The sequence below is a fragment of the Entelurus aequoreus genome, linkage group LG28 (assembly GCF_033978785.1).
Source record: "Entelurus aequoreus isolate RoL-2023_Sb linkage group LG28, RoL_Eaeq_v1.1, whole genome shotgun sequence".
Lineage (NCBI taxonomy): Eukaryota > Metazoa > Chordata > Actinopteri > Syngnathiformes > Syngnathidae > Entelurus > Entelurus aequoreus.
Genome location: NC_084758.1, coordinates 19,517,831 through 19,535,330, shown reverse-complemented (window position 1 = coordinate 19,535,330; position 17,500 = coordinate 19,517,831). Strand labels below are relative to the sequence as shown.

Sequence of the window (17,500 nt, the reverse complement as noted above, 5' to 3'; positions counted from 1 at the left end):
TGTGTGTAGAATTTTGAGGACGAAAAAGAAACAATTCCATTACACATTGTCATTATAGGGTATTGTGTGTAGAATTTTGAGGACAAAAAAGAAATAATTCCATTTCACGTTGTCATTATAGGCAGCGGAGAAGCATCAGCGCAGCGGGTCTTTGAAGGCTCGTAAAATCAAAACGGTAGCACCTTCGAAAACGGCGTCGTCAACTTTTAATCAGAAGGGTTCAATCTCTCTCCTGTAGTAGTTTGAAGCCGAAACGACAAACGCGTTTAGAGGAGATAATGTTTGATGTTTGGTGACCGGATTAAACAAAAAAAATTGTTTTGAAGGAGGGATAGCAAACTTCCTGTTGATTTTTGCTGAAGGATGTCAATCTATGAAATGTAGGTCTAAGTGAGACCTACGTAGAGGTTTTTGTTTCATGTCTCTAAGACGTTCCTACCGGAAGTTACAAGCAGTTTTGTCTGTGTTTTCCTCTGAGAAGCAGTTTTGTCTGTTTTATTCAAAAATTGCGCTAGAGCGCAATTTTGAGTTTTGGAGTTTGGTTTTTTTTTAGATCGCAATTTCCACCAGTCCTGATGTGTGTGAGAAGTTTGGTGAGTTTTGAAGTATTTTAAAGGGGTCAAATTACAGCTCAAAGAGGCAAAAATGAGTGTTTTTAGTCATTTTTTGTCTTGAAGGGGAAATTGCCAACTTCCTGTTGGTTTTTGCCCGAGGATGTTAAATTATGAAATGTAGGTCTAAGTGAGACATACATAGAGGTTTTTGTTTCATGTCTCTACGACATTCGTACTGGGAGTTACATGCACTTTTCTTCCTAGGGGGCGCTAGAGCACAATTCTTTTTAGTTTTTTTTACTAAAGTGGTAGGGGCACGTTTTTCTATGGGAGTGTCAAATTTGGTGAGTTTTGAAGCATGTTAAGGGGGGCAAAGTAGTGCGCAAAGCTGCGGAATAATAATAATAAACCTTACAATAACAATAGTGTCCTTTGTCCATGTACAAAGGACTCCCACAGGGAGTCCTTTATACAGAGTACAGAGCGGACCCTAATAATAATAATAATAATTAAAAAATATCAATGGCATATCAAATACAATTCAAATAAAAAATTTCTATTTGCAGCCTTCTGAGGTAAATATCAACATTAACTTTTTCCACAGGCTAATACATTTGAAAATAAAATAACAATGAATAAACCAACCATTCAGGACTTTAAAATGCTCAGTTTGCAACACACTGATCTAATCTGATGTGCCCAAGCCAGATACCTGCCATCTTTTCTTGGATGCTAGTTCATTAATGTCGGGGCTCAGGCTTTGAGCTGAGGCAACCTTCATTATCCAACCAAGGTGTTCATCAGTCATTATATCTCGTAGTCCACCCGGACCACAGTCTTGGGGGCGTGCCTTAAAGGCACTGCATCTACGAGCTGTCGTCACGTCCACATTTCATCCATTCTAACATCGTGCCGGCCCAGTCACAAGATAAGTGCGGCTTCTGTACGCACACTAGGGATGTGCGTATCGATCCTGTGATATCGATACTCACACGCTACTCATTTGGCATCACTTTTCTGAAAAAAGTATCGATATAAACCAAAAAAACAGCGTGTGGGGGGTGCAAGCATCACTTTCAGATGTTTTTGATGACTTACTTAACTTACTATGTGCTGGGACACCCCTGTGTGCAACACACACACAGCCAGCCGACAGCGATGCAGCCAGGCATATCCAGTGTTGTCCAATTGTTGACTTAAAACAGGCATTGTTTTTTAAAAAAAATTTTAGTATTGTTTACTGAATATTTTTGTTTAAATGATTATCCTAAATTCAAATAATTTCCACACAGGGGAATTTACGGTTAGTTGAAAATTGCTTGAGTATTTGAATGAATGAATGAATGAAATAAGTTTATTTCGGTCATAAAATCAACCATCAACCATTAACCATTTTGTGTGACCAGTTTAAGAGTACAAATTATACATATATAACAATCATACACATTTACACACAAAAGGAAAAGAAAAGAAAAAGCATGACAGAAAAAGGAATAGGCTGAAGCCAAGGCTTATATTTGCCTATCTTATACCTTCACTGAAAATAAGATTACCTGGAACATCAACGTTAAAAAGAAGAAAAATAAATCAATGGGATGAAAGTAATCGTTGCTATATTTTATCATTTTCAATTATTTCACCTTTCAATGTTTTCTTAAACCTTAAGAACTACATGTCTTCAGCTCATCACTGAGCTTGTTCCACCATTTAACTCCTAAAACTGAAATACATCTGTATTTTATATTCGTTCTTGCTTTACCTATTTCAAAAACCAATATCCCCCGTAAATTATAGTTTTCTCCTCTTAATTGAAATAACCTAAGAATACAAGCTGGAAGGCTGTTGTTCTTTACTCGAAACATAATTTCCATTGTTTTTAAAAACACAATATCTGAAAATTTTAACACATTAGAACTTATAAATAATGGAGTGGTATGTTCATAGTAGCACGCTTTGTGTATTATTCTAATGACCCTTTTTTGAAGTTTAATTATTGGGTCTACGTTTGTTTTATAAACATTTCCCCAAACTTCAACACAATATGTTAAATATGGAAAAATAAAAGAATAATATTTAAAACAAGATAAGAAAGAGATACAATTTGGAGATTCTTCATCTTTGCATTACAGTTTTATTTTTTTCCAAGAAAATCTTGAAATATATGATTGAATGTGATTTTGGTTTTAATCTGTAACAGGATTTCTTACATTTCAAAAACATTAGCCTATTTCATATTTCATTAATTGCTAATTATATCACAAATTTTAAAAAATAACTGCAGCTTCTTGCGATTCGGATTTGACAGTTAATTGGAAAGCCCTAATATCTAATTATTATTATATATAATATATATAATTATTATTGTTAGGGATGTCCGATAATGGCTTTTTGCCGATATCCGATATTGTCCAACTCTTTAATTACCGATACCGATATCAACCGATATATGCAGTCGTGGAATTAACACATTATTATGCCTAATTTGGACAACCATGTATGGTGAAGATAAGGTACTTTTTAAAAATAATAATAAAATAAGATAACTAAATTAAAAACATTTTCTTGAATAAAAAAAGAAAGTAAAACAATATAAAAACAGTTACATAGAAACTAGTAATTAATGAAAATGAGTAAAATTAACTGTTAAAGGTTAGTACTATTAGTGGACCAGCAGCACGCACAATCATGTGTGCTTACGGACTGTATCCCTTGCAGACTGTATTGATATATATTGATATATAATGTAGGAACCAGAATATTCATAACAGAAAGAAATGGGGGGAGGGAGGTTTTTTGGGTTGGTGCACTAATTGTAAGTGTATCTTGTGTTTTTTATGTTGATTTAATAAAAAAAAAACAAAAAAAAACAAAAAAAAAACGATACAGATGATAAAAAACCGATACCGATAATTTCCGATATTACATTTTAACGCATTTATCGGCCGATATTATCGGACATCCCTAATTATTGTATATAATATTTAATTTATTTTTCATATTTTTGTTATTTATTTTAATTTTACTTTTATTATATATTGACCATAATAAATGTGGTATAAATGGTCTGTATTTGTCTTGTGATTTGTCTTAAATAATAACAATAGTAATAATATTTTTGACTGACAAAAATTGCCAATAAGAAATTAATGGTATCGGTATCGGTATCGATGAAAATGCAAGAAAAGGTATCGGTATCGTATCGAATCCTAAAAGTGTGGTATCGCCCATCCCTAACGCGCACACACGTGAATGCAACGCACACTTAATCAACAGCGATACAGGTTACACTGAGGGTGACCGTATAAACAACTTTAACACTGTTAGAAATATACGCCACACTGTGAATCCACACCAAACAAGAATGACAAACACATTTCGGGAGAACATCCGCACCGTAACACAACAGAACAAATACCCAGAACCCTTTGCAGTACTAACTCTTCCGGGACGCTACATTTCACGACCATACAATCCTTGCCTCTGCTGCGGCTCTGACAATCCTTCCAAAAGTGGAACACTTTTGGATAGATTGCAGCATCGCAGATGGAAGATTCTAGCAGGCTGCAGCGGCCGTCACTTATTGATCGGCTGCCAGCACAGCAGGGGTCCCGTCGCGGCAGGAACAAGGAACAATCAATTAGTCTTTTCCAGATTAGAGCTCGCATGCTTGAGGCCTGGACGGGTTGATGACCGACCGGTGAGGAACAGAAAGGCCGCTTTTTTTTTTGGTTAGTTTCTTTGCAACTTTAACGCTGCAGTGAGCACCGCCAGCCACTGGTTGGCAGTGTAACAATAATAAAGCACTTGCCATGATTACGCCCCGGGACACTTAGTCGTTTTTTTAGGGTGCAAACCAACCCTCATTGCAGTGAACCTTTACTTGGGAGTGTGATATGCATGCACATATGACATGCATGAAGTTAGTTACCGGGCAGAAAAGCAGCAAAAAAAGACAGTTAGACATCAACAACCCATGAAAAATAGTGGCATGCTGTCACTGCACACATTAACGCTCCTGCAGATGCACGTGTGAGAGCCACTAACAGTACACAATCCACGTTCCATCACGGAGAAGGACGCATCATCACAACAAGCAATGCTGCGTTCACAGTACCCTGTAAATCAAGGCATCCACTGGCACGTCACAAAAAAACAGCAAAAGCCACACACACAACAAGAAAAACACGCCACGCGTCTTACCCGTCGTCCTCCGCGAAACTACCATCCTCGGCCTCGGGCACGTGACTGTCGCAGACCAAGTGGGGAGACAAACATGAAAGCTTGAGGGGTTACTTTTGCTGGTAATAGTTCTCAATAAACAGGCATTTAGGGGCGGAATATGGGCCGGTGTTATTTAGGGATGTCAAGGAGTACTACAGCCAAGGTTTTGGGGGTTAAGTCAAGACAGGGACTAGGGCAGGGGTGACAAACTCATCTTAGATGGGGGGGCCACATGGAGAAAAATCTACTCCCAAGTGGGCCGAACTGGTAAAATCACGGCACAATAACTTAAAAATAAAGACAACTTCAGATTGTTTTCTTTGTTTAAAAATAGAACAAGCACATTCCGAAAAAGTACAAATCATGTTTTTTTTTTTTTATACTTACATGTTGCGGTTAATAGTATTCTCTCTTTATTTGTCGTTATTTATATTTTCTGAATAAATTATGTGATATTGTTCATCAGTCAACTCATTGACGGCCATAATGCAAAGTTTTTATTAAACACAAGCAAAGACACTGAATAGGTGAGTTAATAACATAGCTAAAAGCTACTACTTTTTCCTACGCTTTTGTACCCCGCAGCTTATAAAACGGTGCGGCTAATTTATGGATTTTTCTTGGCCGACGGCCATAGTGCAAATTGTTTTTATTAAACACAAACAAAGACACTGAAAAGGTGTGTTAACAACAAAGCTAAAATCTGCTACTTTTTTCCTACGCTTTGTACCCTGCGGCTTATAAAAGGTTGCGGCTAATTTATGGATTTTTCTTTGCCGACGGCCATAATGCAAATAGTTTTCATTAAACACAAGCACAGGCACTGAAAAGGTGTGTTAATAACGTAGCTAAAAGCTACTATTTTTTCCTACGCTTTGTACCCTGCGGCTTAAAAAACGGTGCAGCTAATTTATGTTTTTTTCTTTGCTGACGGCCATAACGCAAATAGTTTTTATTAAACACAAGCAAAGGCACTGAAAAGGTGTGTTAACATAGCTAAAAGCTACTACTTTTTCCTACGCTTTTGTACACCGTGGCTTATAAAATGGTGCGGCTAATTTATGGATTATTCTTTGCTGGCGGACCATAATGCAATTTTTTTTATTAAACACCAGCAAAGACACTGAAAGAGTGAGTTAATAACAGCTAAAAACTGCTACTTTTTTCCTACGCTTTGTACCCTGCGGCTTATAAAACGGTGCGGCTAATTTATGGATTTTTCTTGGCCGACGGCCATAATGCAAATAGTTTTTATTAAACACAAGCAAAGGCACTGAAAAGGTGTGTTAATAACATAGCTAAAAGCTACTACTTTTTCCTACGCTTTGTACCCCGCAGCTTATAAAACGGTGCGACTAATTTATGGATTTTTCTTGGCCGACGGCCATAATGCAAATAGTTTTTATTAAACACAAGCAAAGACACTGAAAAGGTGTGTTAATAACATAGCTAAAAGCTACTACTTTTTCCTACGCTTTTGTACCCCGCAGCTTATAAAACGGTGCGACTAATTTATGGATTTTTCTTGGCCGACGGCCATAACGCAAACAGTTTTTATTAAACACAAACAAAGACACTGAAAAGGTGTGTTAACAACAAAGCTCAAATCTGCTACTTTTTTCCTACGCTTTGTACCCTGCGGCTTATAAAAGGTTGCGGCTAATTTATGGATTTTTCTTTGCTGACGGCCATAATGCAAATAGTTTTCATTAAACACAAGCACAGGCACTGAAAAGGTGTGTCAATAACATAGCTAAAAGCTACTATTTTTTCCTACGCTTTGTACACTGCGGCTTAAAAAAACGGTGCAGCTAATTTATGTTTTTTTCTTTGCTGACGCCCATAACGCAAATAGTTTTTATTAAACACAAGCAAAGGCACTGAAAAGGTGTGTTAATAACAGCTAAAAGCTACTACTTTTTCCTACGCTTTTGTACACCGTGGCTTATAAAATGGTGCGGCTAATTTATGGATTATTCTTTGCCGACGGACCATAATGCAATTTTTTTTATTAAACACCAGCAAAGACACTGAAAGAGTGAGTTAATAACAGCTAAAAACTGCTACTTTTTTCCTACGCTTTGTACCCTGCGGCTTATAAAACGGTGCGGCTAATTTATGGATTTTTCTTTGCCGACGCCCATAACGCAAATAGTTTTTATTAAACACAAGCAAAGGCACTGAATAGGTGTGTTCATAACATAGCTAAAAGCTACTACTTTTTCCCTACGCTTTGTAACCTGCGGCTTATAAAAGGTTGCGGCTAACTTATGGATTTTTCTTTGCCGACGGCCATAATGCAAATAGTTTTTATTAAACACAAGCACAGGCACTGAAAAGGTGTGTTAATAACATAGTTAAAAGCCACTATTTTTCCTACGCTTTGTACCCTGCGGCTTAAAAAAACGGTGCAGCTAATTTGTTTTTTTCTTTGCTGACGCCCACAACGCAAATAGTTTTTATTAAACACAAGCAAAGGCACTGAAAAGGTGTGTTAACATAGCTAAAAGCTACTACTTTTTCCTACGCTTTGTACCCCGCAGCTTATAAAACGGTGCGGCTAATTTGTGGATTTTTCTTTGCCGACGGCCATAATGCAAATAGATTTTACTAAACACAAGCAAAGGCACTGAAAAGGTGTGTTAATAACATAGCTAAAAGTGACTACTTTTTCAGACGCTTTGTACCCTGCGGCTTATAAAACGGTGCGGCTAATTTATGGATTTTTCTTTGCTGACGCCCATAATGCAAATAGTTTTTACTAAACACAAGCAAAGACACTGAAAAGGTGTGTTAATAACATAGCTAAAAGCTACTACTTTTTCCTACGCTTTGTACCCCGTAGCTTATAAAACGGTGCGGCTAATTTATGGATTTTTCTTGGCCGACGGCCATAATGCAAATAGTTTTTATTAAACACAAGCAAAGGCACTGAAAAGGTGTGTTAAAAAAATAGCTAAAAGCTACTACTTTTTCCTACGCTTTGTACCCCGCAGCTTATAAAACGGTGCGGATAATTTATGGACTTTTCTTTGCCGACGGCCATAATGCAAATAGATTTTACTAAACACAAGCAAAGGCACTGAAAAGGTGTGTTAATAACATAGCTAAAAGCTACTACTTTTTCCTACGCTTTGTACCCTGTGGCTTAAAAAAACAGTGCGGCTAATTTATGGATTTTTCTTTGCTGACGCCCATAATGCAAATAGTTTTTACTAAACACAAGCAAAGACACTGAAAAGGTGTGTTAATAACATAGCTAAAAGCTACTACTTTTTCCTACGCTTTGTACCCCGCGGCTTATAAAACGGTGCGGCTAATTTATGGATTTTTCCTTGCTGACGCCCATAATGCAAATAGTTTTTATTAAACACAAGCAAAGACACTGAAAGGGTGTGTTAATAACATAGCTAAAAGCTACTACTTTTTCCTACGCTTTTGTACCCCGCAGCTTATAAAACGGTGCGACTAATTTATGGATTTTTCTTGGCCGACGGCCATAATGCAAATAGTTTTTATTAAACACAAACAAAGACACTGAAAAGGTGTGTTAACAACAAAGCTCAAATCTGCTACTTTTTTCCTACGCTTTGTACCCTGCGGCTTATAAAAGGTTGCGGCTAATTTATGGATTTTTCTTTGCTGACGGCCATAATGCAAATAGTTTTCATTAAACACAAGCACAGGCACTGAAAACGTGTGTTAACATAGCTAAAAGCTACTATTTTTTCCTACGCTTTGTACCCTGCGGCTTAAAAAAACGGTGCAGCTAATTTATGTTTTTTTCTTTGCTGACGGCCATAACGCAAATAGTTTTTATTAAACACAAGCAAAGGCACTGAAAAGGTGTGTTAACATAGCTAAAAGTTACTACTTTTTCCTACGCTTTGTACCCTGCGGCTTATAAAACGGTGCGGCTAATTTATGTTTTTTTCTTTGCTGATGCCCATAACGCAAATAGTTTTTATTAAACACAAGCAAAGGCACTGAAAAGGTGTGTTAATAACATAGCTAAAAGCTACTACTTTTTCCTACGCTTTTGTACACCGCGGCTTATAAAATGGTGCGGCTAATTTATGGATTATTCTTTGCCGACGGACCCTAATGCAATTTTTTTTATTAAACACCAGCAAAGACACTGGAAGAGTGAGTTAATAACAGCTAAAAACTGCTACTTTTTTCCTACGCTGTGTACCCTGCGGCTTATAAAACGGTGCGGCTAATTTATGGATTTTTCTTTGCCGACGCCCATAACGCAAATAGTTTTTATTAAATACAAGCAAAGGCACTGAATAGGTGTGTTAACATAGCTAAAAGCTACTACTTTTTCCCTACGCTTTGTACCCTGCGGCTTATAAAAAGTTGCGGCTAACTTATGGATTTTTCTTTGCCGACGGCCATAATGCAAATAGTTTTTATTAAACACAAGCAAAGACACTGAAAAGGTGTGTTAAAAACACAGCTAAAAGCTACTACTTTTTCCTACGCTTTGTACCCTGCGGCTTATAAAACGGTGCGGCTAATTTATGGATTTTTCTTGGCTGACGACCATAATGCAAATAGTTTTTATTAAACACAAGCAAAGACACTGAAAAGGTGTGTTAATAACATGGCTAAAAGCTACTACTTTTTCCTACGCTTTGTACCCTGTGGTTTAAAAAACAGTGCGGCTAATTTATGGATTTTTCTTTGCTGACGCCCATAATGCAAATAGTTTTTACTAAACACAAGCAAAGACACTGAAAAGGTGTGTTAATAACATAGCTCAAAGCTACTACTTTTTCCTACGCTTTGTACCCCGCGGCTTATAAAACGGTGTGGCTAATTTATGGATTTTTCTTTGCCGACGGCCATAATGCAAATAGTTTTTATTAAACACAAGCAAAGGCACTGAAAAGGTGTGTTAATAACATAGCTCAAAGCTACTACTTTTTCCTACGCTTTGGACCACGCGGCTTATAAAACGGTGCGGCTAATTTATGGATTTTTCTTTGCTGACGGCCATAATGCAAATAGTTTTCATTAAACACAAGCAAAGGCACTGAAAAGGTGTGTTAAAAAAATAGCTAAAAGCTACTACTTTTTCCTACGCTTTGTACCCCGCAGCTTATAAAACAGTGCGGCTAATTTATGGATTTTTCTTGGCCGACGGCCATAATGCAAATAGTTTTTATTAAACACAAGCAAAGACACTGAAAAGGTGTGTTAATAACATGGCTAAAAGCTACTACTTTTTCCTACGCTTTGTACCCTGTGGTTTATAAAACGGTGCGGCAAATTTATGGATTTGTCTTTGCTGACGGCCATAATGCAAATAGTTTTTTTATTGAACACAAGCAAAGACTTTGAATAGGTGTGTTAATAACATTGCTAAAAGCTATTAATCTTTCCTACGCTTTGTACCCTGCGGCTTATAAAAAGGTGTGGCTAATTGATGGATTTTTCTTTGCTGACGGCCATAATGCAAATAGTTTTTTTTATTAAAAACAAGCAAAGACACTGAAAAGGTGTGTTAATAACATAGCTAAAAGCTACTACTATTTCCTATGCTGTCAATATGTATTATCTTATCTTATCAGTGTCCCTTTTTTTTTTTTTTTTAATCATTCTGCAAGATGTTCAATTCTGGCGGTGTTCCCAGATTGCAAATGAAACCACGCCCCACTCACTCCAAAAGTATCATTACTTAGCTTTTGAAAATGTACGCTGTTTAAATCTATATCTTGAAGTGGTCACCGATTATTATTTTTTCCAGAGACGATCAAAAATAAACTTCATTAACATTGTACAGATTCACTCGGTCACAACAATAGGTACACCTGCACAAAAAACAGCTGCCTTTCCTACGCTGTCAATATGTATAATCTGGACCACAAAGAAGTGTTTTAAATGTAAATCAGCTATACTAGTTGCCTGCAAAGTATCGTGCAAAATTGATGTTAGTAAATATAAAGAATTTTAGATTAAAATATAAAGGCTTGGAACGTCAAACATTGAGCCTTTGGGCAATCAATAAAAACATTTAAAATAAATATCTTGCTTAAAAAAATGTGTCTTTGGTGTTTCCAAAGCCAAAATAATGAGACAACTACGTTTTGGACCTTGAAAAAGTCCGAAATTACTTTATTGCATTTTTGCAACTGCTACACCCGAGAATGATAGTAATAAAAAAATAGTCCAGTACGACGTGACCGCACTATTAAAAATGTGTTATTTAAATGTGCTCTCCCCTGGAATGAAACGTTGGGGAGCGTTCACTCCGTTAAGCAACATCTCTCCTTGAGATTTGGACTCCATTCCAGTGGAATTAATTAATGTCTCCACCCTCGGGGATGACTTTATTAATTACAGCAGCGCTTCATTTGTGGAGAGGAACACGTGCAGGCAGTTGTGTCAGTGCTTTGTGCGTTTGTGTGTGTGTGTGTGTGTCACCCAATTACGAGTCACGACTTTGCATGCGTGCATGTTTGTGCACTTGTGATAAAAAACGTTCTTGTGTTTCCCTTGGAAAAAAATTTAAAAAAACATCTCTTTTTTTTTCCCCCCACATCAACACATTTTTGCTTTTAATGCACGGAAGTCAAACAGCAGTTTGTTTATTCCACATGAAGACGCACGCGAGCTATTTAGCGGCAACGCACTACTGACTCCGAAAAAGGACATCGGGACAGCACTTTGAGATTTGTTGTTTAAATGTAAAATGCACTACAAATAAAGTCTACAAAAGCCAAAACCAGTGAAGTTGGCACGTTGTGTAAATGGTAAATAAAAAGAGAATACAATGATTTGCTAATCCTTTTCAACTTATATTCAATTGAATAGACTGCAAAGACAAGATATTTAACCATAGTTATTTTTTGCAAATATTAGCTCATTTGGAATTTGATGCCTGCAACATGTTTCAAAAAAGCTGGCACAAGTGGCAAAAAAGACTGAGAAAGTCAACACTTATTTGGACAGTTTAAGAACAACATTTCTCCACGAGCTATTGCAAGGAATTTAGATTTCACCATCTACGGTCCGTAATATCATCAAAAGGTTCAGAGAATCTGGAGAAATCACTGCACGTAAGCCATGATATTACGGGCGTTCGAGCCCTCGGGCGGTACTACATCAAAAAGCGACATCAGCGTGTAAAGGATATCACCACATGGGCTCAGGAACACTTCAGAAAACCACTGTCAGTCACTACAGTTGGTCTCTAAGTGCAAGTTAAAACTCTACTATGCAAAGCGAAAGCCATTTATCAACAACACCCAGAAACGCCGCCGTCTTCGCTGGGCCCGAGCTCATCTAAGATGGACTGATGCAAAGTGGAAAAGTGTTCTGTGGTCTGACGAGTCCGCATTTCAAATTGTTTTTGGAAACTGTGGACGTCGTGTCCTCCGGACCAAAGAGGAAAAGAGCCTTTCGGACTGTTATAGGCGCAAAGTTGAAAAGCCAGCATGTGTGATGGTATGGGGGTGTATTAGTGCCCAAGACATGGGTAACTTACACATCTGTGAAGGCGCCATTAATGCTGAAAGGTACATACAGGTTTTGGAGTAATATATGTTGCCATCCAAGCAACGTTATCATGGACGCCCCTGCTTATTTCAGCAAGACAATGCCAAGCCACGTGTTACAACAGCGTGGCTTCATAGTAAAAGAGTGCGGGTACTAGACTGGCCTGCCTGTAGTCCAGACCTGTCTCCCATTGAAAATGTGTGGCGCAATATGAAGCCTAAAATACCACAACGGAGACCCCCGGACTGTTGAACAACTTAAGCTGTACATCAAGCAAGAATGGGAAATAATTCCACCTGAAAAGCTTCAAAAATGTGTCTCCTCAGTTCCCAAACGTTTACTGAGTGTTGTTAAAAGGAAAGGCCATGTAACACAGTGGTAAAAATGCCCCTGTGCCAACTTTTTTGCAATGTGTTGTTGCCATTAAATTCTAAGTTAATGATTATTTGCAAAAAAAGATTACGTAATATCTTCCTGAGTTTGAAAATTAAATATCTTGTCTTTGCAGTCTATTCAATTGAATATAAGTTGAAAAGGATTTGCAAATCATTGTATATTTTTTTTTATTTACCATTTACACAACGTGCCAACTTCACTGGTTTTGTATTATTAATATTATTATTACATCTGTGATGGGATGGATGCAAAAGTGCCACATGGCCAAAAGATGCCAACTTGTTCGTTAAGTGGCAACAGTATTAATGGATAACGTTTGAGGCGGAAACAATGACGATTGCTATTTCAAAAATCAACTTTTATGCAAACATCAACGTAGCCGAGCCTCATTAAAAGCCGTGTTTGCCCTCTCCTGCTGTGGAGCACACATTCATGATCATTAAAGTTCAATTAGATTAATTAAAAAGCGAGGATCAGGCAAAGACTGACTGAAGTATGTCGGACAGCGTTTGTCCCCGATGGCCGACAGACATGACCTGGATGGGTCGCTTTAGATGAGTGCCAACAGAAAGAAACTCCTGTAAGTCAGTGGCCAGAAAGGAAGTGTATTTTATTTGTGGCGGCCCGCCACAAACAGATTTGGACCGCTATAAATAGATGAACACATTGTAATGCACAAACAGCAAGGCATGTTGCGTGTGATCTACTAAGACTGCATGTACAAACCCCGTTTCCATATGAGTTGGGAAATCGTGTTAGATGTAAATATAAACGGAATACAATGATTTGCAAATCCTTTTCAACCCATATTCAGTTGAATATGCTACAAAGACAACATATTTGATGTTCAAACTCATAAACTTTATTTTTTTTTTGCAAATAATCATTAACTTAGAATTTCATGGCTGCAACATGTGCCAAAGTAGTTGGGAAAGGGCATGTTCACCACTGTGTTACATGGCCTTTCCTTTTAACAACACCCAGTGAACGTTTGGGAACTGAGGAGACACATTTTTGAAGCTTCTCAGGTGGAATTCTTTCCCATTCTTGCTTGATGTACAGCTTAAGTTGTTCAACAGTCCGGGGGTCTCCGTTGTGCTATTTTAGGCTTCATAATGCGCCACACATTCTCAATGGGAGACAGGTCTGGACTACAGGCAGGCCAGTCTAGTACCCGCACTCTTTTACTATGAAGCCACGTTGATGCAACACGTGGCTTGGCATTGTCTTGCTGAAATAAGCAGGGGCGTCCATGGTAACGTTGCTTGGATGGCAACATATGTTGCTCCAAAGCCTGTATGTACCTTTCAGCATTAATGGCGCCTTCACAGATGTGTAAGTTACCCATGTCTTGGGCACTAATACACCCCCATACCATCACACATGCTGGCTTTTCAACTTTGCGCCTATAACAATCCGGATGGTTCTTTTCCTCTTTGTTCCGGAGGACACGACATTCACAGTTTCCATAAACAATTTGAAATGTGGACTCCTCAGACCACAGAACACTTTTCCACTTTGTATCAGTCCATCTTAGATGAGCCCGGGCTCAGCTGGGTGTTGTTGATAAATGGCTTTCGCTTTGCATAGTAGCGTTTTAACTTGCACTTACAGATGTAGCGACAAACTGTAGTTACTGACAGTGATTTTTTTAAGTGTTCCTAAATCCATGTGGTGATATCCTTTACACACCGATGACGCTTTTTGATGCAGTACCGCCTGAGGAATCAGGATTTCTCCTGATTCTCTGAACCTTTTGATGATATCACAGACCGTAGATGGTGAAATCCCTAAATTCCTTGCAAATGTTGTTCTTAAACTGTTCCACGATTTGCTCACGCATTTGTTGACAAAGTGGTGACCCTCGCCCCATCCTTGTTTGTGAATGACTGAGCATTTCATGGAAGCTGCTTTTATACCCAATCATGGCACCCACCTGTTCCCAATTAGCCTGTTCACCTGTGGGATGTTCCAAATAAGTGTTTGGTGAGCATTCCTCAACTTTTTCAGTCTTTTTTGCTACTTGTGCCAGCTTTTTTGAAACATGTTGCAGGCAATTCAGTTTAATCCAATATGTTCAATAACCATGTGTTTATATTCCGGATAAAATCCAAAATTCACACGAAAAGGAAAAAAAAAATGTTTGATTGATCCAAGGCGAAAGAAAAATGTTCAAAGTCTCCTACCACAGTGAAGCCCGTTCAAAACCACAATGCTGCTTTGGCGATAATTGAAAACGTAAACAAACAATAAATAGGCAAAAACTATGATAAAACTGGAACTATTTAGACACTATATCTTCCGGAAAAAGGTTCGGCTATACGATATAAAATGTAATATTACAGTTGTTTTAGAAATACGGCTGTAAGTCTGTCACGATGAGGGCATTCGAAGGGATGCTAAATGAGCAATTATCCTAATGGGCTTTTGAATTAACATGTTCTAAACTGAACTTCAACTATTACAGGACTCACCGCAGAAGAAACATTTAGGAAAGATAAAAGTATAATTGTATCCGTGACGTTATTGAGTCCACCAGAGGAGAACAAGCAAACGACCATGGTGGCAATCAGCTACTGTAGTCATGGCTGTGTGGCCCTAAACAGCAGCAAAGAGTGTTTGACTATACTATGCTGTATACCCGTTGTAGGGTTGGTATTAGTACAGTACCGCGGTACTAATGAATCATATTCGCTACTATACCGCCTCTAAAATACCGGTCCTCCACTGTAATGATATCAAGTACAGGAGCGTATCTAGTCGATACTACTACAATAACATCGATATTTTGGCATCACAGCATCGTCATTCGTTTTTTTAAAACGAAAAGTATATTATGTTTATAAACTCAGGAAATATGTCCTTGGACAAATGAGAACTTTGAATATGACCAATGTATGATCCTGTAACTTGATATCGGATTGATACCCACATTTTTGGTATCATCCAAAACTAATGTAACGCATCCAAACAACAGAAGAATAAGTGATTATTACATTTTAACAGAAGTGTAGATAGAACATGTTAAAAGAGAAAGTAAGCAGATATTAACAGTAAATGAACAAGTCGATTAATAATTCATTTTCTACCGCTTGTCCTTAATAATGTTGACAAAATAATAGGTAGATAAATGACACAAAATGTTACTGCATATGTCAGCAGACTAAATTAGGAGCCTTAGTTTGTTTACTTACTACTAAAAGACAAGTTGTCTTGTATGTTTACTATTTTATTTAAGGACAAACTTGCAATAACAAACATATGTTTAATGTAGCCTAAGATTTTTTGTCAAAATAAAGCCAATAATGCCATTTTTTGTGATCCCCTTGATTTAGAAAAGTATCAAAAAGTATACCCATTGTAGGGTTGGTATTAGTATAGTACCGCGGTACTAATGAATCATATTCGCTACTATACCGCCTCTAAAAAGTACCAGTCCTCCACTGTAATGATACCAAGTAGAGGAGCGTATCTAGTCGATACCACTACGATAACATCAATATTTTGGCATCACAGCATCATCATTCGTTTAAAAAAAAAATGTATATTATGTTTATAAAGTCAGGAAATATGTCCCTGGACACATGAGGACTTTGAATATGACCAATGTATGATCCTGTAACTTGATATCGGATTGATACCCACATTTTTGGTATCATCCAAAACTAATGTAAAGTATCCAAACAGAAGAATAAGTGATTGTTACACTTTAACAGAAGTGTAGATAGAACATGTTAAAAGAGAAAGTAAGCAGATATTAACGGTAAATGAACAAGTAGATTAATAATCCATTTTCTACCGCTTGTCCTTAATAATGTTGACAAAATAATAGGTAGATAAATGACACAATATGTTACTGCATATGTCAGCAGACTAAATTAGGAGCCTTTGTTTGTTTACTTACTACTAAAAGACAAGTTGTCTTGTATGTTCACTATTTTATTTAAGGACTTAACTGCAATAAGAAACATATGTTTAATGTACCCTAAGATTTGTTGTTAAAATAAAGCCAATAATTACATTTTTTGTGGTCCCCTTTATTTAGAAAAGTATCAAAAAGTATACCCATTGTAGGGTTGGTATTAGTATAGTACCGCGGTACTAATGAATCATATTCGGTACTATACCGCCTCTAAAAAGTACCAGTCCTCCACTGTAATGATACCAAGTAGAGGAGCGTATCTAGTCGAAACTACTACGATAACATTGATATTTTGACATCACAACATCGTCATTCGTTTTTAAAAAAAATTTATATTATGTTTATAAACTCAGGAAATATGTATCTGGACAAATAAGAACTTTGAATATGACCAATGTATGATCCTGTATCTTGATATCGGATTGATACCCACATTTTTGGTATCATCCAAAACTAATGTAAAGTATCAAACAACAGAAGAATAAGTGATTATTACATTTTAACAGAAGTGTAGATAGAACATGTTAAAAGAGAAAGTAAGCAGATATTAACGGTAAATGAACAAGTAGATTAATAATTCATTTTCTACCACTTGTCCTTAATAATGTTGACAAAATAATAGGTAGATAAACGACACAATATGTTACTGCATATGTCAGCAGACTAAATTAGGAGCCTTTGTTTGTTTACTTACTACTAAAAGACAAGTTGTCTTGTATGTTCACTATTTTATTTAAGGACAAACTTGCAATAAGAAACATATGTTTAATGTACCCTAAGATTTTTTGTTAAAATAAAGCCAATAATGCAATTTTTGTGGTCCCCTTTATTTAGAAAAGTATCAAAAAGTATACCCGTTGTAGGGTTGGTATTAGTATAGTACCGCGGTACTAATGAATCA

General features: G+C 37.1%; 1 protein-coding gene across 6 annotated transcripts in view; it reads right to left on the bottom strand.

The window, feature by feature from the left end:
* The window catches only part of LOC133645013 (phospholipid-transporting ATPase IA-like), a 427,043-nt gene that overhangs the window by 228,517 nt on the left and 181,026 nt on the right, over positions 1-17,500 (bottom strand). For 5 of the 6 annotated variants that reach the window (XM_062039795.1, XM_062039797.1, XM_062039800.1 and 2 more), the window contains one exon: positions 4,755-4,799. The exons of the other annotated variant lie outside the window; for it this stretch is intronic. In XM_062039795.1, coding sequence (XP_061895779.1) covers positions 4,755-4,799 — 45 coding nt within the window. The remainder of the gene's footprint in view (positions 1-4,754; positions 4,800-17,500) is intronic. 6 annotated transcript variants of the gene reach the window in all.